The 27,718-nt window shown below is 37.5% G+C and overlaps 1 protein-coding gene across 1 annotated transcript in view; it reads right to left on the bottom strand.

Moving 5' to 3' along the window:
* Positions 1 to 27,718, bottom strand: part of FBN2 (fibrillin 2) — a 224,140-nt gene that overhangs the window by 187,715 nt on the left and 8,707 nt on the right. The window contains exons 4-5 of the mRNA XM_082380764.1: positions 25,854 to 25,949; positions 17,246 to 17,341 (exon numbers count right to left, since the gene is read on the bottom strand). Coding sequence (XP_082236890.1) covers positions 17,246 to 17,341; positions 25,854 to 25,949 — 192 coding nt within the window. The remainder of the gene's footprint in view (positions 1 to 17,245; positions 17,342 to 25,853; positions 25,950 to 27,718) is intronic.

Here is a 27,718-nt window from a genome sequence, read left to right on the forward strand (position 1 = left end):
AAAGGTATTGAGATTCATGCCTAAATGACAGTCAACGTTTTCCCCCCATCTCATTTTGTCAAACTCAGAAATACTCAGAGACTTAAAACGGCTGTTTTTGAAAATATTTTTTAACTGTTACGGTTGTTAAAAAATAATGTTGGGGAGCAGATTAACAGAGCTCTTCATGCTGCCATTCTCTTCTTGTGCATTCTATGTAGAGAAATTTGTCTTTTTAATATTTTATTTTCTAATTCATCAACTTTCTTCCTTTCTGGCCACTTTTTAAAGAAAGCACCTTTATCCATTAAATATTGTTATTCCCTCTCTGATTCTTTTCTTGGGCTAGTTCTTTCCTTTCAGCAATGTTACTCCATCCTTAGGCTTTACTTTTCACCTATTCTTCTGAAATCAGACCATTTTTGCTAATGCTTACTGGACAAAGTTGTCTGACTGTCCCATGGGTGTCTTAGGAATGACATGTCTTACCCTGAACCTGCTGTCGTTTCCTAGAACTCTGGTTTTCTCTCTGTGATCATCACATCAGATAAGGTCATCAGCATTCACACAGTCATCCAAGCTAAAACCCTTACAGTAATTCTTGACACTTCTCACTCCAGCCCCAGATCTGTCACTAAGTCTTGTCCATTCTGCTTTGGAAATGTCACTGGAATGCATAGCCTCCCCTTCAGTACAACTCTGATGCCTTAGCTCAGGCCCCTTTCTCTCTCCTAGACCATTTCAGCAGCCATCCTTCTTTCAGTGTCATTTGCCTTCAGAGTTTATTTTCTTCCACATCCAAGTTAAAATTTTCTAAAGTACCAACCTAACAAAATATTTTTGCTGGCTTCCTGTTAGTATATGATAAAGTCCACATTTCTTAACTTGACATAGAAGGCCCTTTTTGTATGACTGCACACCATTAATGTTTCTGAACCTTAGGCTGTAAGTGAGGATACTACTCATTAGAGGAGTTGTGAGGTTTCAATGACATGATGCATGTCAAGTGTTTACCCAGTTCCTGAAAACTACTGAGTGCTCAAAAATGTTAGCTGTTATTGTTATCATTATTACCTTTTTCCTTCATAACTGATAAATTCCTCAACCTCCCATCCCCAAATTACACCCCACTCTAGCCATGGTGGACCAATTTTCTCTTCCCAAACATGCCCTTCCTTTTCATCCTGTGTCTTTGTACTTGATGCTCTCTCTGCCTGGATTTCCCACCGTAGAACTTCATGGCTAGAGTTCAGAGTTGAGAGATAATCCCCCCTTTCTTATCCTCCTACCTTATTTACTATATACTCTATACAGTGTATACACATTACCATATACATTGTAAATACTGGCAGCTGCCCCTTCTGTGTAGATATAATAGTTCTTGACTGAGAACTGAGAGGAAGAGGGAGCCCCATTTCATGGGCCATACCTGCTTGTATTGGAGCTTCCATTACACTGCACTGAGGGGTGGGGAAGGAGGAAGCAAGTCATGGCTCAAGTACACAGACCCTTGTTGTTTTTACCTGGATTTAATAAGTCTTCTTGAATAAGTGTGTCTTTGTTTGCTTGACTCTCATAAGACACTTCAAAAGGCAGGAATGCAAGGGAACTTCCTCAACCTTTTATGACAAAAGGTTACCTGTTGCAGGCCATCTACAAAAAACCCACAGCTACATCATACTTAAGGGTGAAAGACTGGTTGCTTTCTTTTTCCTTAACACCAGGAATAGGACGAGGGTGTCTGCTCTTGCCAATTCTATTCAGCACTGTAGTGGAGGTTCTAGTCAGGGCAATTAGGCAAGAAAAGGAAATAAAAGGCATGCATATTAGAAAGAAAGATATAAAACTATCTCTATTTGTAGATGACAAGATCTCATGTATATATAAAATTCTAAATTATCCACTAAAAAATTAATACGTTCCTCAAGGTTGCAGAATACAAGATCATTACACAAAAATCAACTGTATTTCTATACACTAGCAATGAAAAATTAAAAAGTGAAATTAAAACAAATCCATTTACAATAGCCTCAAAAAAATAAAATACTTAGGAATAAATTTAACAAAATTTGACACAATAAGTATAAAAATCATACTTCAAAAATACAAAGCATTGTTAGAATTAAAGAAGATATAAGTAAATAAAAAGATATTCCATAAAATAAAGGAGAAAAAAGAACAAATTAAGCAATTATTTTAAGACATTTGGGGATACCCTTTCCTAAATGTCTTCAACAAATGGGAGTAAGGAAGGGAAGGAGATTCCTTGCTTTATCTTACACTGATTATCAGCCTGATGGGCAGGATTTCTAGGGCAGCCTGACGTCAACACCTAGAACACCAAACACCATACACAAAAACTTAACATATGACATCTGTGCATGTGTTATGGATGAACACACTCAAGAAATTCCAGATTCTCAGAGATTTGTGGGCCAGATTTCCTTGGAACTGTGAGTGGAATTTCCTAGATTTGGTTTGGTAATCACCATAAATCTAATCCAAAATGAATGAGGAATAAAGCAGAGGGTCAGATAGTTCACTCCAAACTTCTCATAAATGCTCTGAGTCAGGAACTACTATGCTTACTAGTTAAGTAACTACTGTGTTCAAGCTTTTGCTTTAGTGTCATCCTAACAGGCAATAAGATAGTCTGTAACATCCAGAGCCACTCTGTACAGAAAAAGGTCACTGCAGTCCCCGGACAGGGTAATTCAAAGCACAGTAATCTAGAATTCTGCATTTATTACTGCAAATTTCTTTCAGTACAGTGTTCAGAGAAAGAGATATGTTTTCTAGTTCATTATTAGGTCTTTGGGCTAGCAAACAGGGTTAGAGCTATATTTCAAGATCCTTTGTAATGTGATATTTACAGTAAGTAACACAGAATCTCCTAAAAGCTTTTAATTGAATGATTGGATGTATATGTTTCATAATTCTAGTAATTAAATAATAGAAAATATTTTTAGGCATTTGTACCAAGCAATGTACCAAGTTCTTTATATATCAGAGTATACCTTGTGGACTAACCCATAATGCAGAGCTCCTTACTCCTAGACCAATCTCTACCTTTCCAGCATTCATCAGCGCCAAACTGGCCATGCAGCTAGCATCTAAGGAAGAGGATAAGACCTAAGAAAGTCCTGTTAGGAAGGAAAAGCAAAAGGAAAGGCTGACCCCTCTGGGCTGAGGAGTACCGTCAGAGGCAGGCTGGAGAAGCACATCATGAGAAGTCCAGGGCGGGGACAGTGTGTTACGTACAGTAAGGGGAATGCAGAGGGCACAATACATCTGCCTTCTTTTGGGACTCCAGGAAGAGGTCACCTCACAAATCCACACCAATCTGAGGACAACCAAAATGGCTCCTGCACGGCCCCACAAGGACCTTGAAATTACTGGAGGATTTGGCCAGGATGTTTGCAAAGTCCTACACTCGTGATCATACCTAACAGATAAGCAAAAACCCTTCAAACATCTTGCCGCAGAGTTGTGGATTTAACTGGGATTCCCCAAAGTCCTTTCCTCACCCCCTCAGCTCCTTGGCCATTATCTGCTCAGCTGCCCTTTCATCTTGTCTGGTTCCGGCTCTAGGTTTTTTCCTGAAGTGCCCTGTGCCTGAAAAATGCTGCCTGGTATTCCCCGGCCCTAGTCAAGCCCTCCAAACTGTCTGTTTATCAAACAGCATTTCAGATACCACCTCCTTCACGAATCATTCTTAAAACAATTACAAGTAAGAGATCAAGTTCCTTGGCTCCCACTCAAATACAGGGACAATAAACTATACTTTTTTAGTTTTGCAGTCATAAGCAACAGGAAGTACATAGTTGTGTAGTGAGAAATAAATACTTATAAATGCCAGTAATTATTTTAAAAAGAGGAAGTAGTATAACGTATAATACAAAAAGTATGTGATGTGTCTCTTTGTACATCTCAGTATAATCTACACTACTATAATCTCACTATGATCTACAAAACTATAATGTTATCATTGAATAAGCTACAGAGTTTAAGCAAGATATGATGTCATAAGGTTGCTTCAAACAAGTGAGATTTTCCTTAAAAAAGACCTAGATAATGTTTTCCATTTTCTACTTATGATTTTTAAGGTATATTGGGTTTATTTCTTAGTTTACTACACAGTAACCAAGCCAAGCTTATAAACATTATAATTGAAGCCATTATAAACATTGTTGACTCAATCTTGCCCCCTGCAGGGAGTGTTAACATCTTACTGAGGTCACTGAGATTTAAAAATTTGTGAAATGGAGAAAACTTTAAGATAAAGTTGACTCTTTTCAAATCCAATTTTGCCACATCAGAGAGAAGGAAAGCCTATTCTAATAATGTTAAAACATTATAAATCTGTTCAAAATAACCCGATAGTAAGTTTTATTCAGAGTGGCTTCATTTGGGGCTCTAAATGCAAAAAGTGAGTTGTTGATAAAATCTTGACTATATTTTAATAAATGATTTCTCAGACTTGTCATAAGAATATTCTGGGGTATTTTGTAACTACCTCATGCTAGACCAGTGTTCCACAAACTTCACCTTACAGTGGAATTACTTTGGGAGCTTTAAGAAATAAATGCTGATGCTTGGGTGTGGGTCCCATTGTCCAAGATTCTTATGTAATTGATCTGGATGAAGCCTGGGTGTCAGGATTTTAAATGCTCCCTGGAAATGTTAATATGCCACGATGGTTGAAATTCATTGAATTTGGAGCACTAAATTTGAGTCTCCAAGGTATAGGCATAGGAATCAATATTTTGGACCAAAAAACTCCAGGTGATTTTTATTACCAACAAAGATAGGTAAACAGTGATCTAGCCCAGTGTCTTCACATTTCAAACAAGAAATTACTCATGAATTGACTTGCTTAAGAGCACAGTTAATCTGTCAAATTCTAATTAAAATCTCTCTGTGACAATCAGAACTTAATTCATTTTTCTTAAGATGAAAACAGTCATGTTCAAAATTTGGAATGTGCCTTGTATGCTATTTCTAAGTCAGATGAAGACATTCACATTCAGCTTTGTCCATATGGAAGAATTTTCCATGCATTAAACCATGACATTAAGTATGGTCATGGGAAACAGTCTTTAATCCACAGAAGATGAGGCACCCATAGAACCAGTGTTTCTTAGTACAATAATGTGTACTTAATAAGCCACCACAATCTTACTTGTAAATGTCAACTGCAGTATCACAAATCATATCACCTTCTATCAGAAACACCTATAACCTGGCTTTCTGTGTGACTTTAGATTGATTTCAGATCAAAAACTTGTAAATGTGATATCAACTTCCTGGCAAACACAGGAGATTGAAACCATTTCATAGAATCTCCCTTTCCCACTGCTAATATAAACAGCAACAAAACAGGTAAAATCTAACAAAAAATTTCACTCTCAGCACCTAAAGTAGGAAATAGGCACAAACTCCTGCTATAATATTTGAAAATGGCAGCCAAGGAATGAAATAGGAGACTGCTCCTCCAAATAATACAGGGAATGAGAATGATTCATCAATATCCTATGGAGTCTCACTAATTCTCCCTGGAGAGCTAGTGTGGGTTCAGCTTATGGAGAAATTAGGGAAAGTTTGGAGGAGTAAAGGTCCCTACCAACCAACATAATTGCTCATCAGAAAGCAGAAAAACAGAGAGGAACCAGCCGTTGGAATTTCTACCAGATGGGAGGAAACCAGATGGTGAAGACAGGATGATCCTCGCCACACAGGGTCAATTATCCCGAGTACTCAACAGGAGAAGAGGAGACCCATGGACAATAAGGAAAAAAGATTCTCAGGGAGCAGGAGGCTGGACTGAAGCCCCTTATGATGACAATGGGGAGGAGGAACTACTGCTGGAGAATGATGGGGCAAATGGGTGAAATCAGCACCAAGCATGACTCTCTGAAATCAAAGGTGCACCAGGGACTATAGCTGAAATGGGAGGAATCACTCAAATTTCAGGGACATCCTCTTTGAAAAGAGAATATTCCCATGACCATACAGAGTGATCCTAGCACAAGTCATACAAAGAATATCCTCAGAAAGTGCAGAGCACAGATCCTTTCATCAAAGCTGCCCAAACCCCGGCTGAGATCTTCCTCTACTCTTCTGGGCTCAGAACACCAAGTACTTGAATCCCTGGCTCTCGAACAGGAGCAAGGACAGGAAGACAACTCTTAGACAAATTTGGAAGGGAGAAAAGGAAAATTCACCTTTACCAAGTTAGTGGAAATAGAAATTCTGGACAGAGCTGCCCATTTTAAGCAAGCATAAGACAAAAAGAAACGGGACAGGAACTTTCTAACATACTATAATTTTTTTTAAGGCACAGAGCAGATTAAGAAAACAAGAATACTCCATTATAGGAAAAAAAGAATAATCAAGGAAATAGAAAATAATTATGCATCATTAAGTATAACGTTAGCTACAGCTTTTTTGGAAATGCCCTGTATCACATTGAGGGAGATCTCTTACTCTCTAGTTTGTTGACAGTTTGTTTCAGGAATGGATTCTGGATTTTGTCAAATGTTTGTCTGCCTCTATTTAGATAATCGTGATTTTTAAAAATTTGTTAATATGGTGACTTACAGTGATTCTTTATTCTGGGATAAAACAATTGGTTATTATATATACTCTTTCAATATACTGTTGGTGCACTTTGCTGAAATTCAGAAATTTTGTATCATGAAAAATATTTGCAAGCTCTTTTCTTTTCTTGAAATGTCTTTCGCCAGTTTTGGTTTCAAAGTAATCTGGCCTCATAGAATGAGTTGGGAAGTTTTAACTCCTGTTTCTTTTCTAGGAAAATTTGTATAGGATTGGCATTATTTCCTTCTTAAATGTTCAGCAGAATTTACCAGTGAAGCTATCTGAGTCAGGATTTTTGTTTATAAGAAGGTTTTTAACTACAGGTTCAATTTCTTTAATTGATATAGGGGTATCTATGTTATTTCTTCTTGAGTGAACTTTGTTGATTTCCATCTTTCAAGAAATTATCCACTTCATTTTTATTAGCTTAAAGCTGTTCATGGTATTGCCTCATTATTCACTTAACAGTAAAATCTGGAGTGATGTTACCTCTCTCATTCTTGATATTGATAATCTGTGTCTTTGCTTTTTCCCTGTCAGTGTGGATAGTGGCTTATCAATTTTATTAATCTTTTCAGTGAACTGGCTTTTGGTTTCAATGATTTTGGTTTCAATGATTTTCTCACTTTTTCTGTTTCCTACTTCATTTATTTTTACGCTGAACTTACTTCTTTTTTTCTGCTTATTTTGGTTTAATTTGTTCTTTTAATTTTTTAATGAAGAAGCTGAGGTCCCTGATTTGAGACCTCTCTTCTTCTAATACAGACCTTTAGCGTTATAAAAGTCCCTCTAAGTATTCCTTCAATGGCATCTCACACATTCTGATATATTGTTTTCATTCATTCAGTTCAAAATGCTTTCTAATTTCCCTTTTGATTTCTTCTTTGATCCATGGATACCAGAAATGAGTTACACAGTTTCTGAATGTTTGGGTATTTTCCAGAGATCTTTCTGTTACTGCTTTCTGATTTAATTCCATTGTGAACTAAGAAGACACTTTGCATACAGCTTAAAGAATCTGTCAGGCTATGCCTGGGTTCTCTCTGCCCACAGCACAGCCTGGAAAAACTCTCAAGCAGCAACCTGGGAAAATCGAGCAGAGTCCTTTCAAGGATCACTTTCTGTTGTTACTTGAGGTCCAATATCTTGAAACCCATTGTTTCATATATTTATTCTGTTTTTCAGTTCTTCTCAGGGAGGAGGGTTAATCTGGTTCCTGTTAGTCCATCTTGGCTGGAAATAGAAGTCTCAAATTTGTTTTAAGTATTATGAGTTTTGAATAAATATTTTACCAGATCATACACATAAAGAAACTCTGGGTATAAGCATTCAGAGGTATAATCAGAAATTTATATACCAAAAAGATTTCCCTAGGCCAGATAACAAAAGAACATAAAAATAGCAAGCCATCTCTTTCATTCTATTGGAAGTGTGTACCTATTTATCATTCTCATACTTAACAATTGCTACAATATATTTCTAAAGTGTAGAAATACATTACTTTTGCAATTTTGTGTTTCACTCGAAATAAAGTTGTAGTTAAGTGTGTGAGTTTTGAGGTTATACCACTGTGTTCCAATCCTACTTTCTCCATGTATTAGCTGAGTGAATTTCAGCAAATTGTTTTACCTTCTTGTGCCTCAGTTTTCTCATTTGTAATATGACGTTAAAAAATGATATCTTTGGGTTGCTATAAGTATTAATTTCTCTAAAAAACGGATCATAATCCCCAGTATTACATAATTTTCCATTTCAAATTAATACTACTTTAATTTATGCATAGATAAATCATAATCTGACTGTAAACAGTAAACATACAAACATAATAGATTCATTGCTATTATCTACCTGACATGCAATGAATTCTCCTGAATGATGTCTTTGCCTTCAGCCTCTCCACCCTCCATTTCTTTTTGTTTACCACTCCAGATTGACCTTTATAGGGAACTCCTTTCAAGATTAGAAGTCCTTCATAATCCCTCTCCCCAGAGCCTCCTGCATAGAGGGCAGCCTCTTGACTTTGGCATTCCAGACTTTGGGTATTAAGGTCCAAGTTTATTTTTCCAGCCTCATCTTCTACTCTTCCCTTTCACTGTATCTTAGAGCCACACTGATGAATAAGCATCCATGAACCCTCAAGGACCTCTACTGCGTCTGTACTTTTTTCGTTCTGTTTCTTCTACTTGGAACTGCTATGTTTATGTGGTCACACATACGGCCTGCCTTTTATATACTGCAGTGTGTGGAGCAGAGGGAACACAAGGCAACTTAAGATAAAAATATCTGCTCTTGGGCTTCCCTGGTGGCGCAGTGGTTGAGAGTCTGCCTGCCAATGCAGGGGACACGGGTTCGAGCCCTGGTCTGGGAAGATCCCACATGCCGCGAAGCAGCTGGGCCCGTGAGCCACAACTACTGAGCCTGCGCATCTGGAGCCCGTGCTCCGCAACAAGAGAGGCCGCGACAGTTAAAGGCCCGTGCATCGTGATGAAGAGCGGCCCCCGCTCTCCACAACTGGAGAAAGCCCTCGCACAGAAACGAAGACCCAACACAGCCAAAAATAAAAATAAAAATAAATTAAATTAAATTAAAAAAAAAAATCTGCTCTTAAAAGGCTCACAGCCAAAAAAGTAAGCAGTCACAATGCAATGATGAAGAGAGCTAGTCTAAAGGAATGGGATATATGGCAGGTATAGTAAAAAAGAAGAGCATGCCTAATTTTTGCACCAAAGGGAAGGTAAGGCAGGGAGGCAGGTGGTGGTCGAGGAAAGCTTCACAGAGAAACTGTTCTCTGGACAGTCTGAAGACCCCTCTGACCTACTCGTATTAGATTTAGCAATATACTAGCCCATTGATTACAAGTACCTTGAGTGAAATAAACTACTATATATTAGTTACACTGTGAAATGCTTGGAACAAGACTTTGTGCATAGAGAAGGAGGAGACTAAAGAGACCAGTTAAATAGTGAGTAACTACTAATAGCAACACTGGTACTTACAGTAGAAACATGTCAAAAAAAAGATGAGCAGGGTCTAAAAATTCAACTGCATAACAGGCAAGGCAGTGATGATGATATATAGTATTTTTCATTTGACCTGTATTATCACAAAAAATCCACACAAAAATTACATTGTTCACAACGGATGCACTCTGACCTAAGACATTCCGAGTGATGCTGGAACATTCTTGTCATCCATAAACACAATTTTGTGTAGGAGAGCATATCATATCTTGGCTTTATTTTTCATAATTATAGCTTATTATTTATTGAGCACTTACTCTGTGCCAGACACTGTCTAGGCACTTTATCTTTCATTTAATTCTCATACCAAGAATGCGAGCCACTCTTAAAACATGCTATTTATTCTGAGTCCTTACACTCTCAATAAAAGCAGCATTAAACTTTATGTGTATGATTTAAACGGTTGACAAAATCCCTTTATTCCATATCTGAAATTCCATTTTTGAATATTCCGCTGTTATTTTTTTGATAACTGGGGAGTTCAGTTAAAAGAGATTAGCATCAATAATGATCATTTATTGGGTGCCAAGTATTGTATCATTAAGTCTCAAAAATAATTCAAGGTTGACACAGTAGACACCTATTATATATTCAGAAACACAGATCAGAGAGGGCAATCACATTTCCAAGGTCACACAGGTCTTAATATTAAGGTTTGATTCTGGCTATACCCTGTGTTCCTAAAACACAGCAAATATCACTCAGTAGATGCCTACCATTTGCCAGGTGCTCTGCCTATTATGTGTTAGGAGCTTATTAACACAGTATTGCTTTTAATCTTCCCAACAACTCTCTAAGGTAATTGCAGGTCCACAATCCTTTATCTGAAACCCATGGAGACAGGTGTTATTTAAGAATTTTTAGTATTTGGGAATTTTTTTTTTTTTTTTTTTTTTGAAATATACAATGATATAACATAAACCCCTCTCCCCACCCATGAACATTTTGTTATTTATTGCTTTTGGCTAAATCCTATGTAATAACCTTTCATTATATTTAATTCGTGTGTGTGTGGTAGCTTCACCTAGTTTCCATACCAGCTAAAACTCTAATGTCTTCGGACCTGATGCTGAAATAGGAAAATATTTATAGAGCTACACAAATATAAAAATTTGAATATTTTTATTTTGTATTGCAGGTTCCTCTGCCTCTAGGTAGACAAACCAAAAGCAAACAAACATATACATAAATAAGGACACTTAGAGCTGGAATAAATGAAAATACTCACTGGTTTAACTCAAAGGAGTTTTAGAAATAAAGCATCAGGGTCTAACAGGCTGCCAACACATTCAATCTTACTGCATAGATCAAAAGAGCACAGGCTTAAATCGAAGAGTGAGAAACGGAAGCTTGGCCTCTCCCAGATCAGATTAATCAATGAACTGATTTTCTCCAAAACTTAGAGCTGTCCTTTATACAGCCCAGCATCTCCACTCTGCTAGCTTTCCATCTCCCTTTGCTATCATTCTCCGTTCCGTTCTTCTTTTCTTTCCCTTCCACTTTGCACTGCCTGCTTTTTTTCTCTCTCATTTTCCTTCTCTTGTGTTCTTAATGGCATTCAAGATAAGGATGTCATCTGAGCTACTGCCAAAAAGTTCAGTTCCCACAGATCTTCTGGTATTTCTCTGATGCCCATTTAAGGCTAAGTTTAGCTTAGAGAGTGCAAGGTTATAAAACGTTCTTAACGACCTCAGGAGTGCAGAACTGTGTGTGTGTGTGTGTGAGCGTGCAGGAGCGTGTGAGTTTGACATCTGCGGCTGGTAATGTTTTCTCTCTGTTCCTTGTAATTTCATTCTCACTAAATCTTCTGAGTGCAAGAAAAAGGGAGACCTCTTATTTCTATAAACCAACATCAGCTCAGTAACTGGGGTAACTGGTAATTAACTGTGGAGTTTAAATAATGTTATTCCGTACAAGATTCCATCATGCTATATCGTGTAATATCAACACAGGAATTAGTTCAATACTGTTTTTCCCATTATAATGAGTTAGTTTTTTTCATTCAGATTAATTGCAGGAAAACTTCCGCAATTCTCCCTTAATCAGGAACCATGTCTGAGCTCTCACATAAATTTGTTATTACTCCTATTATAGTATTTACTATGTTGTATTTTATTTTAGTGTTTAAGCAGATGACTAGTTCTAGTCTTTAAACAGATAATTTGCTTCTCATTAACAGGGAGTATATATTGTTTGTAAGCTGAACTCCACATACTTGGCCTAATACTAAATAAGTGCTCAATAGATATGTGATAAATAAATAAATAAATGTTTATAAATAAATTTATTTTAGTTACCATCCTGTATGTTCTAACTTGTGGTTAAAAAGGTAAAAGAATAAAATTCCAATAGGAATTTTAGGAAATTCCTAGGAAAAAGCTATAGATATTTATAATATTTGGAAATGGGGAAGACTTTTTAAACATAATACCAAAGGAATAAATCATAAAAAGCCTTTTTGGAGGGAAATAAACAGAACATATGAAAAGCTTTAAATTTTCACATATTCAATGACTCAGTAATTACATTTCTAGGATATATTCTAAGAATAAAATCAAAGATATAGATTTATCTACATAGATTTTTATCACAGCTTTGCTAAGAAACAAACCAATAAAACCACAAGAGAACCTGAAAATGACCTTAAATGTTAAATGTTAATTAATAAAAAATGTAATTACAGCAGACAGCTATATCACCATAATTGAATTTAAGGTCTGAAATCAGATTGTTGGAGATCCTCCTCCTGTTCTAATACTCCCAATGCTACCATAAGTTTGAAGTGGGCAAAACTTCCTCATCTGTGAGACAGAGAAAATAACTTTACAAATATCATACGGTTGTTTAGAATGTAGATACCTAGCCCTCATTATTACAACATGCAGTGTAACTATTACAGTCCATAATCTAATACAATGTTGTTCATAACCTAAAAGAAGAAGCAGGATATAAGTACATTTCATGTTACAGAACGTGAAATATTCTTACAGTCGATTCCAGTAAGAATGGAAACAGCCCATTCTTTGTAAGCAATATATGTGTGGTAGAACAAAGGACTCAAAGTATAACCCAAATCTTAAAAGTAATTAATTCTGACTGGAGAAAAATCATAAATAATCGCATTTCTTGTTTTTCCTTGTCTTATTTCTAAATTACCTTATAACAAACATGCGTTACCTTTAGATCAGAACATTACAATGGGAGGAATTTTTTCTATAAGTATTGCCTATTCGTTTCTTGGAAGTATCAAATCCATTGCATATAGAATTCTGCAGAATTCCAGTCTGTTCTCTCACCACACTCCCCTGTATTCCTGGTCACATTATTAATTTACTATGCTACTTGAATGTCCATAGGCTGAACAAACCCACCCTGCATACTTTATAATAAATTCCAAGAGCATGGAATTAATGTTGATTAATAAATGTATAAATTATTTCTGCACAAAGTTTGGTCTGGTCTACATAATCCCCAGAATTCTGGAAAACCCTAATTTGCCAATCTCCACTCTCGTTCTTGGAGAATCTGGATAAGGTCTGAGTAGGTTTAATAACAGTCACAGTTACTTTACCGACTGAAATGTGAGTGGATGAACAGAAATGTACAGAATAATTCAAGACTTTAAGGTGCCATCACACAATCCTGAGCAGTAAGTTATAACGGATGCCTTTAGAGAAGTCACCATCATCACGCTCCCCCTGAATTAGACAGTAAGAGAGGCACTATACATCTGTTAAATGCCCGCTTAGGCAGCAGCATAATAACGCAGAGTTTAAACAGCCAGGACTCTGACCACGGAATTCAGTCTCACGATGGAGGGAGCGAGCGCACACCCTGTGACTGGAAGTATTCGAGCAGAAGCGGAGTTACTCCTCCTCAACATGTTTTTAGACACCAAGTTCATGCGTTAACTGGATGATTTTATGAAAGTTATCCTAAAGGGAAATCCGTCCATTTTACATTTCACATAAAGGCGTGATAGTTCAGATTTTATAAACTTTTAACATTTGCAACTTGATCTCACTTTTTTTTCTGATGCAGATTCAGATTAACAAAAGGAACTTTTCTTTAAAATATCAGTAGGTTAAAAAGTAAATTTCCAATCCTCCTTTTTAAGGTACCATTTACTGAAAGATGTACATTTTAAAGGAAATGTCACTAAGCATAAGGGTATTTGAAATTTTACCAAATTTACACTTTTTAAAAGGAAGTCATGTTTACATGTTTACTACTACAAACTGTTAAAAAACAATTGTTTAACAATTTGTAGTAGTAATTTATGCATAATTTTAAAGGGTCTAGGATATATTTCTAACAGATGGTCTTTATATAAGCATCAAGGAAAATTCCCTTACAAAATACGATTTCAACAACCATTTAAGGTATAGAAGTTGAAACAGGGACCTGGGGCAGGCCATGTTTATTTTTATTTTTTAAAAAATATTTATTTATTTATTTGGCCGCATCGGGTCTTAGTTGTGACATGTGGTATCTTTCGTTGTGGTGCAAGGGCTCTAGAGCGCATGCGCTTACTTGCTCCGCAGCATGTGGGATCTTAGTTCCCCGACCAGGGATCGAACCCGAATCCCCCGCATTGGAAAGCGGATTCTTAACCACTGGACCACCAGGGAAGTCTCCAGGCCACTGGAGTTTATAATAAGTAATCACTGTACTTAGTCCAGAAATCCCTCAGGTAATTTCATTTCTTGCCTGCCTGCCCCCTCCAAGTTTCTACTGATAAATAATAAGGTATATTTTAAGTGTTAGAGAAAAAACACCAAGTCTTGATATATAATGATGAATGCATGTCTATGTATTTTCAGGTTTATATTAAGTGCAATATTTATCTTATTTCAAATGTCGTCTTTATGGAGAGAGAAGCAAAAAAAATTGAATATTGTCATGTGCCTTGGACATAGCTAAGCTGTCTGCATTTTACAATCAGCATGGGACCACAAGAACTCTTTCTTCAATTCTAAGTATAAAAGGTCATTGTACATATCAGCAAGAATGAGGAAAGAACTCCAAAAAGGCTCAGCTTACCCAGCACCAAGACTCAAGTTAAATACCACAATCATGCCAGCCGTTGGTTACCATTCAGTCTCTTGTCTCCAGTCCGGAAACCAGTCTGCCAGAAGCCCAGATAGCAGAAAAAGCTGCCATGTTTATCACACTACTGATCCCAAGAGACCAATTTAAAGGGAAATTATATGTGTTCTACACTAAGAATGAAAAATATCCCTAATTTTACAAAAGACATTTTTCTAGGAGAACAAAGAACATATATTTTGAAAATTCAATCATTGAAAAAGACAATATAAACCGTAAATGTAAACTGGGCACATGGGCCTATTCACTAACCTCAAAATAAATAAACTATTCTTTTTGTAGCTAAGCAGGCAATGTTTCTTGAGAAAAATTATCAACTCCACTTTCAGTGGGATTAGCTATTACACATTAAAAATTCAATTGAAAATATCTTTCAAAAGCGTTCAAGTTCAGAGTTGCAATCTAAGAGTGGAAATTGCTAATTTCTTCTTTGGAAGAAACAAAGTTTTAGAACTTTCATCTGAAGGTTAGTACTTAAAAAGATTTTTAAGAAACAAACCCATGTTTAAAAAAGAAAATCCTTCAGGCCAATGCATTAACTAATAAATTTTGTAATTCTTCTGAAAACATGCTACTGTACATGTAAAATATATGTTAAGTCTTTATTGAATTTCCATAAATTTAGTAAGGACTAACAAACCCAATGAATGAATAACGGTTGCAGAATAACGATGTAATGCCTGGAAGCCTCTTTCTCGAAACTACACAATTCCTTTGCCAATTAGGAACTGAATTTGAAATCTGCTCAAGATAAAAGTGCTACAAAGTTTACATGACCTCCAGAAAAATGAACATCATCTCCACCAATTATAACTATGTTTGAAATTATAAATTTAACTATTTTCCATTCTATGGTGTTTAAATAAACTTATCATCTCAGAAATTTGTTTTATTCCATTCTCAACAACTTATCATTTTATGCTAACATTTCACAATTAATTTTTCTTCCTAAAATAAAAGCATCTGGTGAAGACGTTTAAATTTGTCCTAAGTGTAACTATAAACTCTGTCATTTGTGGAATGTACTTCGGTCCCAAGAAATCTCTATTACCTTAGGAATAATGTAAATATCTTAATGTACATATACATACAAGTGTATGTTAAAAGGCTGCATACATCTTACTTTTCAAACTTCACCATATAATTCTAATTTCTCAGCTTCTTCTCAAGCTTCAACCTGAATACCAGGATTAAGTTTTTGTCAGTGTAATGGATATAATTTTAAAAACACAAGGTTTCTTTGCAATTCAAAGCCTCTATACATATATAAACCATCACCACTACTTATCTGTAACATTTCAATGACATAGCTTCATATACTCAAAGTTTCACAACAAAGAAAGCACTATACAACTTTAGATGCTATGAAAGCCCTGGGAAAATCAATTGAGTATGTATGTAATTATGAATGATTATGTAATATTGATTTTAGTTTAAGCTTATTTTACTTTTATGGTTCAGTGCTAAACAGTTATCACATTTTATAAAATTTACCTTCTTTGATATGCCCTTTTGCTATCAGAACATTATTAATAGTTCACTTATTGCATCAACACTGGGGATTTTCAGTAGTCTACAGGTCACGAGTTTAACTGCTATTTAAATTATGGTAAATTGGTTTCATATTGGCTTGACCGACCGTTTACATGGATAAGATGGACAATGCTGGATGCCTACCCAGCCCCCTTTCCCCTACACCTTTCCTCCTGCCCAACACAACTTCTACTGGGTTGATACCAAACTCTCCTTTTCAGATAGATGACTTTGAGAGGCTTTCATCATCTCCTGCTCCATAGACAGGTCCTGGTAAGTCTACATGGAACATATTAATACCGTTCCTCTTACCAGGGACTGGTTCAAAAACTCAAGCTTAATCCAATCAGCATATGGAGTATCTCTGAAGGCTAGTATTGGCCCATGGTTAAAGGAGAGGTTTTCTCTCTCTAGATGTGAACAAGAAAGCATGTTCCCTTAGTTACTGCTGGCAGTCATTTTACAACCATAAAGAACTGGAGGGTAGGGCAAAACTGACAAAGGAACGCAAGGCCAAGACAAGTAGAACAACAGAATGAAAGCCTTGATCATGTCCTACCTGAAGCCCAGTGACTCTGGAATTTTTGTATACAATGTAATATATTTCCTTGTTGGTTAGGGCAATTTGTTTCAGATCTTTGTTGGTCTTGCAGCCAAGAACATGCTACATTTTTTTTTTAACAGAGGCCGCACTGCCAACAGTGACTCCTAATTTGAATTAACTCCAAATTATTAGGATCTGCCATCAGTCACTCACTCAGAATTACTCTAGAGCCGGAGTCCCAGAGTTGGCCTCCTGAACTGAGTTCACTCTGGTGGAAAAAACTGAGACACTTCAGCTGCTATTAGCTATATCTCAAAATCTGACCATGCAAGTTATAGACATAATCAAAGAAGAATGAAAATATTATTTCGTTAGAAGATTTTTTCATCAGTTAATAAAAAATTACACATTTACAACAAGATAAACTTCTCCAAAGGGAGGTTCTCTTTTCTTTTCTTACCTCTTTCACACTGTGGACCAGTGAATCCATAAACACAAGCACAGCGGTTGGGTCCAATACAACGTCCACCATTCTGACATCCATTTTCGCAGATGGCTGCACACAAACACAACAAGAAGCTCACTGTACAGTAAATGTCCAAGTACAGTGTAGTAGTGTAGAAATGTAGCAATAATGGATCTTACCTCTAAAACACGTCACATCATGCATTTAAGTAAATATATTTCAGTGTATATTGAGACCAAAACCTACACAATTCATGTAAATCACGTTGTTAAGCAAGCATTTGGTAAAAGTTTTTTTTTTAAATCAGAATCACAAGGATTGGCTGGTTCTATTGCCCATACAGTCAGAATATAATGATTTGATCCTCTATTTCAGTTCTATTAACACTATAATCTATTTACATAGGTAAAAGGTGATTAAAATATGAAAGAAAAGGATTGTAGACTTTAGAGAGCAGAGAGAGGGAGAAAAAAAAGGAGAGGAAAATGCGATATGAAAAAATAGAGAGGATATGTCAATAAAAAAGAAAAAAACAAAGAAAAGAAAGCCAAAAAAGAAGGCAGAATAAATAAGTAAAAGGCAAAGCTAACATGAAAAATGGGGGAAAATACCATCAATTCAGCAATAAAATACCAAGAGAAGTAACTAATGTGTCAAGTTATAGAAAGAAAGAAAGGGGAAAACCTCACTGTGTCAACACAAAAGGTTCTTTCTCATGAAATTAACCCACAGTTCAAAATTTGTAAGTAATGATGACAAACACCTGCAGCACACCCTTTCCCTCCTCTAGACTTGCGACAGGGAGACCAGAAATCGGAAGTCAGGTGGCCCAGAGGGAGCCAGTGAGTCAGAAAGGAATCTGAACTCTCTCCCCACCCTCTCTCCCCACTGCACCTCCCAAGGAGAGCAACTCAGCAGCCAGGACCCAAGACAAGAAAGGGTCCTAAAAAAATCACCCTTCAGATTACTTGAAAAATAAGTATTCCTGTGAAACATAATGAGGACAGCTGAATTCAAGAAACTCATCTCCTGCAAGAGAAAATACCGATACCACAAGCTATGTCATAACCTAACCACCTGTTGAACAGATTAACACTCTGTCCTCACAGAAGTAGAAGAGGATTACATTCTATGACCTGTGCCTCCAAAACAGGACTTAAGACACGAAAGGGCAGTGACGAGGCAGAGCACATTTACGTGCGCTTCAAGCGAGGGCCATATCGGAAATGGGAAGCTCAATAAATAAAGCGATATCTAAAGATGCAAGAGGGTTGCTATTTCCTTACCAGGAACATGCAGCTGGATTACCCACCATCATCCAGAGCACACAGAACGGTTTCTCTTCTGCTCATAGTAGCAATACCAAAGCACACTTTGAAACAAGACTCCTTCATCTTAAAGCATCAGTGTGCCAATGGTCTTAAAATTCTTTGTCTGCATCAGGCTTCGCTCCAAAGCAGAATTCTTTGTATGTCTACACAAGAAAGTCTCCCTAAGAACCACACCTTTCTGCTTCTTTACTTGTCCCAAGCTGAGTTTTACTAGAAAGTCCAATTCATCACTGCCTTGGAAAAACAGTTGGGCAGTAAGTTAGATGGATAAATACACAGGATAAAAGATGCGAAATAAAGGTCATGAGAAGCATGAGAAAGATGGAGGCGGAAAGGAATGTGGAAGGAACAAAAATCTGTCCAGAGAACTCCCGGTAGGGTATAATTTCACAGAAACAACCGTAAGGATTTGAATATTTTGATTGCTAAAGGTATACTGCAAATGGGTAACACTCACCTAATGCAATTAATTAATATGAAAGGAATTTTCGTTAAATACTATCAAGGTGTAAGAAATGTAAATGAAAGTCACTGTCCCAGGCATGTTCTCTCATTATACATATGCTAACCCTTATGATGTGAATGGGAAAACGCATCCATGACTGACACTCAGGATCTATCCCTGCGGAGGCGGAGGGAGGGCTTCTCTCAGGGTTTTCCAAGACACAGCTTCCAAATGCCAGGGAGGAGAAGAGGGCTGGATAAGCCTGGAGCATCTCCTGGAGAGAGCTCGCCCAGTACACATGAAATCCAGGCTAACTTACACAGGTTAGACTAACAATGCCTCTCTTCTCACTAAATTTTTTTTTGGTGTGGAAAACGTAGTTATTATTCTAAAAAATTATGTTAACATGCAACATGGCTTTTTGTTACTTCAAATGAAATAATTTTTTAAATTTCTCAATTTTAATTTTTAATACACTAAATATCAGCAGGTATAACCCATTTAAACAAAAGATCTTCGGTGTCTTCAATAATTTTAGGAAGTACCACGGGTTCCTCTGAACAAGAAGGATGAGATCGGCAGATACAGCCATTTGCTTCTATTCCTACTCTCACCTGAGAGAGAGCTCTTCCAGGAGAGGGACCATAGGGAGTTTGCCTTTGTATCCCCCTCATTTACTGTAGTATTTGATGTACTGCAGATTCTCAAAAACTCCCAAAATATGTCAAAATCTCGCAGGATTCTTCCCACCTTTTTGGGAGGCGGAACAACGCAGGGAACAGATGAGGAGTTCTGCTGTGCTCCGCACATCCCAATCACGTCATCCTTTCGATTCTCAGCTTCCCTGCCTATAAAGTAGAGTTAACGGTCCCTACCCCAGAGGAGTTTGGGGATTAAATAAAATGGTGTAAAAAACAAAGTTCACAGTGGCTACACATTCAAGTGTTCTACAGTCTTAATTCCCCTTCTTTTTTATACTGCAAAGGATCTGTATGAAAAACAAGACTTGTTCTACAGCAACCAAAGTTTACCCTGAAGAACAATAGCCAAAGAAGAGAAGCAGGCAATGCAGATATAAAAGTGGACCAAAAGGGAAAAAAAAGAGGTAATTTCCTTCTTTTGAATAAATTAGGATAAAAGTTATTTTATAAAGTAACAAGACGTAATGGCAACAAATTTACCTTTCAACTGGAGTTGGAAAGAAACTTGTATAAGCCTAAATTTCCACCATGGAAAAAATGCTGACCACCCAGGAAGAAAAAAAAAATGCTTACACCTAGTGTGGGACAAAGCAAAAGGCAAGGGAGAAGAAGACTACGTAAAGAAATATGCGCTGGTTTCTTAACTGCCTGCCACGATCTGGGGAGAAGGGAGAAGCAAACCCTGTTTCAAGTTGGTCAGCCTGTGATATAGAACCCTGATCATGACTGCCAAAGCCTGAATATTTTTATTCAGTAAATATTTACTGAGCAACTACTCTGTGCCAGGTAATAGGACAAGTGTCTGTTATTACTAGACAGACTCCTGCACCACTCAACATAGGTACAAACACTTGGACATAAGTCAAATCTGAAATTATGGTGGTTACTTCTACACAAACGTATGGGATAAAAACAGATGCTAAACCAGGTTAAAATGTTACAAAGGGGAAAGAAACAAAAGCCTATTTTTCTACACCAGATAATATAAATCTCTACTACTGGCGCTACCTTCTTCCTTTGTCTTCCAGGTTACCATGCTCTCCCAGTTTTCCTCCTGTCTCACTGTCTACTCTTTCTCACTCTTTGCTGGCTTCTCCTTTCTCTTCTCCACCTCAAAATGTTGGGCAGCAATCAAGGCTCTGGCTTCAGCCCACTTCTCTTCTCTACCTGCACCAACTTCCTAGTGATCTTTGTCTAGGCCTACAATTAAAAGATTAACCATATAAAAATTCAATCTATATGCTCCCGAAGTCATATCTCTATCTCTGACCTCTCTCCTAAGAGGTGAGTTCATAGATCTTTTCACTTGGAAGTCTAACAAACTTCTTTAACTATCAAATCCAAAAGAGAACTATTGATATCCCATGTTCTTAGCCCCACCTGACCCCAGTCCAAACCACTCCCCACTCAGTCTTTGGAATATCAGGAAATGGCATCACCATTCAGCCCAGAGCTCAACCCAAACCTTCTACTTGTCATTATGGATCTTTGCTTTTTCTTTCAGTCTCATTCACCACACCCATTCCATCAGTACACACTTCCTTCTATAGATTCTACCTCCAGTGCAAGCTTAATCCAAACACTTATCACATCCTCAAGTTACTACAGCATCATTCACCAGCACCACTGCACTAGCCTCCTAGCTGGCCCTTTCATTTTCTCTCTTGCCGTTTCTACAATCCAGTTTCAACACAGCAGCCAGAGTGATTTTTTTTTTAATGTTAATCGGATTGTATCACTCCACTGTTCAAACTGCACCAATGGGTTCCCATAATATTTAGGGGATAGTCCAAATTTCTTTCCTTGGTTTATGAGGCCCTACACCTTTGTCTCTGAACTCATCCCCTGCCATGATTTCTTTCCCTCACTTCAGCCACATAAGTCTTCCTCTTGTTTCCAAAATGTATGTAATCTGTTCCCACCACAGGTCCTTTGTATTTGCTTTTCCCTCTGTCTAGAACACTTTTCTCATAGACCTAAAAGCACAGACTCAGGTCTGTGTTCAAAGTCACCTTCTCAGAGATCCCCCAGTTAAAAAATAGCAGAGAACTGCTTATTCTGACCCAGACTCTCTCCCCCTTACTCTCATTTATTGTTCTAGAACTTCTCATTCCCTAAATTTGTATTAGGCATTTCACTTTTCACCTACTTGTTACCTGTCTTCCCTACCAGAAGATAAGCTCTAAGAAGTTGGGCATCATCTTGCTGGTCACTGATGTACTCCCAGCACCTTGCACAATGTGGGGCATACAGTAGTTATTCAATAAACATTGCTGAAGGAAATGAAAGAGTGCTTTCTAAAGAACATTTTCTACATTTCTGGGAAAGCAGCTAAGCAATTTTAATGTTTTTATAATCCTCATTTTAAAAAACATTTCCAGGACTTTTCTGGGTTCACAAGCTGATACTGTTACACCCGCCTCTTTACTCCCAGTAAAACTCTCTCTATGAAAGACAACTTAGAAAGCATCTTCCTTAAACCATTTCTTGAGCTGACATGTACTAGTTATCATACCATCACCTTATTTGCTGAGACTAATGAATTTTTTAAGTTATATAACTTTCTTGAACCAAATGTTCTATTACCCGTGAGTAAATGTTAAGCAAGGATAGTTTCATCCTATGAGATATCTAGAGAACAAATTTTCAGATGTATGATGGTCTTCTGGCCCAGTGCGTTTTCGCTTTCCCCTGACTGAAAAGTGTGGTGACATCAATATGGCTTGCCACAGGAGCAGAAGAACATAAAAGCACCTCCTACAGGATGGGAAACTACTTTCTGTCACCTCATTTCCCATTTCTGTGTGAAGAGCAGGGAAGAGACATACCTACAAGAGCTCTTTCTGTACAATGTTCAGGAAAATACATACATACATACATACACACACATACCCCAGACAGGTACAGCAGCTGAATTCAGGCAAAAGTGGCTAGTTTTAGGATAGGTTTGACGAAATACTCTGAAAGACCAGTTGAGGTGAGGCTCTACCCCTGCAATTCTAAAGGAATTACGATTTTTCTCCCTAAGGAGTAAAAGGTTGAGTTTCAAGAAGCATAACAGTGTCTCTTCTCTGGCTATTGAATTCTATAAAATAGGGATACAATCAGATCTCCTAATGCTTTTGTAGGTGTAAAAAAAGGTATAAATCTGCTCTGTTATAAATAAAATAGACAAATGATGGGAACATGCTGTATAGCACAGGGAACTCTACCTAATGCACTGTGGTAACCTAAATGGGAGGGAAGTCCAAAAGGGAGGGGATATCTGTCTGTGTATGGCTGATTCATTTTGGTGTGCAGTGGAGGCTAACGCAACATTATAAAGCAACTGTACTCCAATCAAAATAAATAAATAAATAAATAAATAAATAAATAAATATGGTGTTCATAATAGACTTTTTTAAATAGTTATAATCTGGAGTCCATTGTATAAAATTTGGAAAATGCTTGAAAGTATGAAAAAATACAGAAAAAAAACCATTTATGAAAAAAGAAATTTTGTTACAATCTCTGATCCACTGTCGTCCAGCTGTTTCCTGCTCTCATCTGGTCAACCCTAGCCTAAAAAAAGTTATTACATTGGCATCTTCTATTCTTGCAAAAAAACTGGCCTCAGTGCATGGTGTTCTCTCAAATTCCTTAAGATTCCATTTCCCAGACTCAATCTCAGGCTAGCTTAACAGCTTTTCCCATACCTGAGAACCACCTACACAAGGGGTCTGCAAACTATGGGTCACAGGACAGATCTGGCTCACTGCCAGTTTTTGTGCTGTCCATGAGTTAAGAAGGGTTTTTACAATTTTATGTGGTTGAGAAATCAAAAGAAGAATAATATTTTTGTGACACGTGGAAATTATATGAAATTCAAATTTCAGTGTCCAGAAAGTTTTGCTGAAACACAGCCAAGCTTTTTTATTTGCATATGGTTGCTTTTGCACTACAATGGCAGAGTTGAATAGTGACACGGATCACAAAGTGTAAAATATTTACTATCTGGCCTTTACAGAAAATGTTTGTCGACTCCTGACCTTAAGAGAATATTTTTCTTTAAATCAAGTCACCTGTTTATTTTAAATTATTTTAAAAGAAAACTTTATAGCACTTATAAACAGAAAGCTAAAATTACCCAAACCTGAAGGCAACCTCAAAAATAACATCAACAGTCACAAGGAGATACCACTTTGTATCCATTAAGATTGCTACCATCAAGAAAACAGAAACAACAACTGTTGGTGAGGATGTGGAGAAATTGGAACCCTTGTGCACTGCTGGTTCCCACCTGTAGTAAAATATAAAACGGTGTAGCCACTATTGAAATCAGTATGAAGGGCAGCTCTTCAAAAAACGTAAAACAGAATTACCATATGATCCCTTGATTCCACTTGTGGGTATATATCCAAAAGACCTGAAGCACGGACTTGAATGGATGTTTATCCACCCAGGTTCACCACAGTGTTATTTGTAACCAAAGGTGGAAGTATCTCAAGTTTTCATCAGTGGACAAATAGATAAAAGCAAAATATGATATATACACAAAATGGAATATTATTCAGCCTTAGAAAAGGAAGAAAATTCTGACACAAGCTACAACATAGATGAACCACGAACACATTATGCTAAGTGAAAGAAGCCAGCCACAAAAGGACAAATACTATATGATTCCACTTATATGTGGTACCTAGAGTTGTCAAATTCACCGAGACAGAAAGTAGAATGGTGCTTGCCAGGAGGTGGGGTGAGGGGAAATGGGGAGATAGCATTTAATAGGTACAGAGTTTCAGTCTTGCAATACAAAAAAAGTTCTGTGGATGGATGGTGGCGATAGTTGCACAACAATGTGAATGTACTTAATGCCACTGAACATACACTTAATAGTTAAAATGGTAAATTTTATATTATATATATTTTACAATAAGTTTAGAAGTTTTTTAAACTGCAACAAAAACGGAATAAGGTTAGTTTAAAACAAGCTAGATATTCTTGCACATCTAAGATGTGGTCTTGCTATGGTAAAATGGTTAATGAACAATTCTTAGGGAGGCCTTGATGATTAGCAGCAAACCTAGACTCTGCACCTGATGAAATGCAAACGGAGTGAAAAGGGACTTTCTTACTATTTATGATTCAACTTTCGTTAACATCATTTCCTTCTACTCATCCATACTTAAAAATATGGGGATTCCTGTAAGAGTCCCACAATTTGGGAAACACTAACCTAAAGTATTCCCCAGTGATAAGTCAAAATACAAGAGCTATCATCCTTACCTTCTTGCTAAAAGGTTGTTTTTGATTATAATAGGATATTCTCCAGTGAGTGAAGAGCTTTGCTGGATTAAAGCTCCCTCTTTGGGCTTCCCTGGTGGCGCAGTGGTTGAGAATCTGCCTGCCAATGCAGGGGACACGGGTTCGAGCCCTGGTCTGGGAAGATCCCACATGCCGCGGAGCAACTAGGCCCGTGAGCCACAATTACTGAGCCTGCGCGTCTGGAGCCTGTGCTCCGCAACAAGAGAGTCCGTGATAGTGAGAGGCCCGCGCACCGCGATGAAGAGTGGCCCCTGCTTGCCACAACTGGACAAAGCCCTCGCACAGAAACGAAGACCCAACACAGCCATAAATAAATAAATAAATAAAATTTAAAGAAAAAAAAAAAAGCTCCCTCTTTCACAATGACATGGTTTTTAAAAAATCACTTCACAGCCCTGTACTGTGGTATTAAATAATAAAATATATTTGAGCAAAGGACAATTTATAAGATTGTCTCTGCTAGGGTTAAAATTTGGGATATCCTAAAAAGAGAGAGAGATCACAGCGAACGTTACCATTTTTTTCAGAAAGGTATCCATGCTTTATGGAACTAGATAAAAGAAAATCAAGTAAATACTTGTGATATATGTCAAATTTGATAAAGCACTAGTAATATTCAACAATATCAATACTCTAAAACAAAAATTTTTAAAGCACTGGAAAAAAATTAGGTATTCAGCTATAAGGTACGTCTTTTCTACATCAAAATATTTTTAAAGGATTTTAAGATCCTTTACAAGACCTTAAGTTATGACTCAGTATCAAATGCCCACTCAATCAAATTATTTCTCATAAATCGAGTCTATCCCAATGTTGCTTACGTTGTCCACAATAAGTTCCAATATATCCCTTCTGGCACTGGCAATGGTCATCTGCACAGGTCCCACCATTCATGCACCTAACGCTGCACTGCTGAACTGCAAAGAACAACAAAAAACATAAAATTATCAATCACCAGAATTATAGTATCTGTGAGAGTCATAAAACTATACTAAATACCCAATTAATGACAAATGTATTCTACGGAAGGAAATGTTATGACCCAAGCATACCTTTATTTATTTGTAGGAAGTATGCACACGAGCATATCTGTTCCAACATATGTTATTTAGTATATATTTAAAATCTATTACACTTTCAATGTTAAAAGAAGGAAATATAAGGTGACTAGAAGTGTCAGTTCTAGGATGCAGGAAGCACTCATGTATCCATTCAGAATGCGGTGGCTGAGGCCTGGCACTGCCATCACCCAGTGCTTAAGCAACTGATTCTCTTTCTCTCACATCAAGTGTTTTAACAAGGTCTGCAGGTTCCACTGGAAGATATATCTCAAATCCATCTTCTCCCTTCTGTCGCCATTGATACTGTGTGGTTCAGCTACCCTCATCTCTCACCTGGACTGTTGCAGTAACCTCCTGATAGGTTCCCTAGCTTCTACTCTCACCCTCTTCAAATTCTTTCTCTGCAGAGCAGCTAGAGTAATCTTTTAATAATATAAATGGCATTGCTTCATTTTCTTATTGAAACCCTTTCAATGACTCCCTGTTGCATTTGGGATATAATGCAACCCTTCCATGACCAAGGAGGCCGTGTATTATCTCCCTGGATGTGCCTGCTTCTCTAAGATCTTCTCTTCCCAATCTTCCTCTTTGTAATCACATGAACCTTTCACAGTTTCTCAAGCGGAGGAAAGGTCTTTTGCTTTGCTACTTCCTCTCCCTGTGAGGGTCCCTCCCTGGCTCTTCTCATGCCTGGCTCATTCTCGTCCTTCAGAACTCAGCTTCAATGTCACGTCTCATCAGAGGGGTCTTGTCTGGCTCCTGTTTCTAGGTTCCTCCTTGGCTCCAGGCTGTTCTCCTTCACAGCGACGTCTCCTTCCGAGAACTTACCACTATCTATAATGACTTTGTGGTGTTTGTTTACTTGTGTTTTGTCTGTCTCCCTACAGAGATGTAAGCTCCGTGACAGTGGATGCCAAGTCCATTATGACAGCAGGGCACTGAGCTCATTGCCATTTGCTGGGGCCAAGGAAACTGTGGAAGAAGTAGACTGCGGTCAACGATGAATCAAGAGTTTCATGCCACAGTGTCAGATGCCTACTATCCATTCACGTGGAGATGTCCAACAGGAAATGGAACATGTGACTATGAAGCTCAGTGGAGGGATCTACTCTAGAGATAATCATTATGAGTTAGAAACACATTGGTAGTAACTGAAGACATATATGTAAACAAGTTCACCCAGGGAGGACAGAACTCTTGGGAATACCTAACTGTGACTGTAAGGCTAATAAAGAAGATACAGAAAGGAGACTAAGAAATAATAATCAAGAAAAGGAGCATTGTGAGCCATTAATATTTTACAAGTGAAGGGAAAAGAGAGCATTTTAAGAAGATCGTGATTAATGGTGCTAAATGCTTTGTGGAGCTGGAGCATCGTGAGGACTGGAAAGGAGAGAAAAGTTCCTGATGGAAAGGCAGCCAGTGTTACTCAAGGCCAAATGAATTCAGGGATCCCCTATTAAATTACGTACCATAAACTGAGGGTCAGCCAGTGATTGTTCAGCTGCCCAGGTAGAGGAATTAAGAAACTGAACTGTAAAAAATTTCTCCAGGTTTGGGTTTTTTGCTGAGGGTGTATTTGAGAAAACTAAGAGAACAGGATAATGAAGATATGGGGAATGGTA

The sequence above is a fragment of the Balaenoptera borealis genome (genome assembly GCF_965194805.1).
Source record: "Balaenoptera borealis genome assembly, chromosome: 2".
NCBI lineage: Eukaryota > Metazoa > Chordata > Mammalia > Artiodactyla > Balaenopteridae > Balaenoptera > Balaenoptera borealis.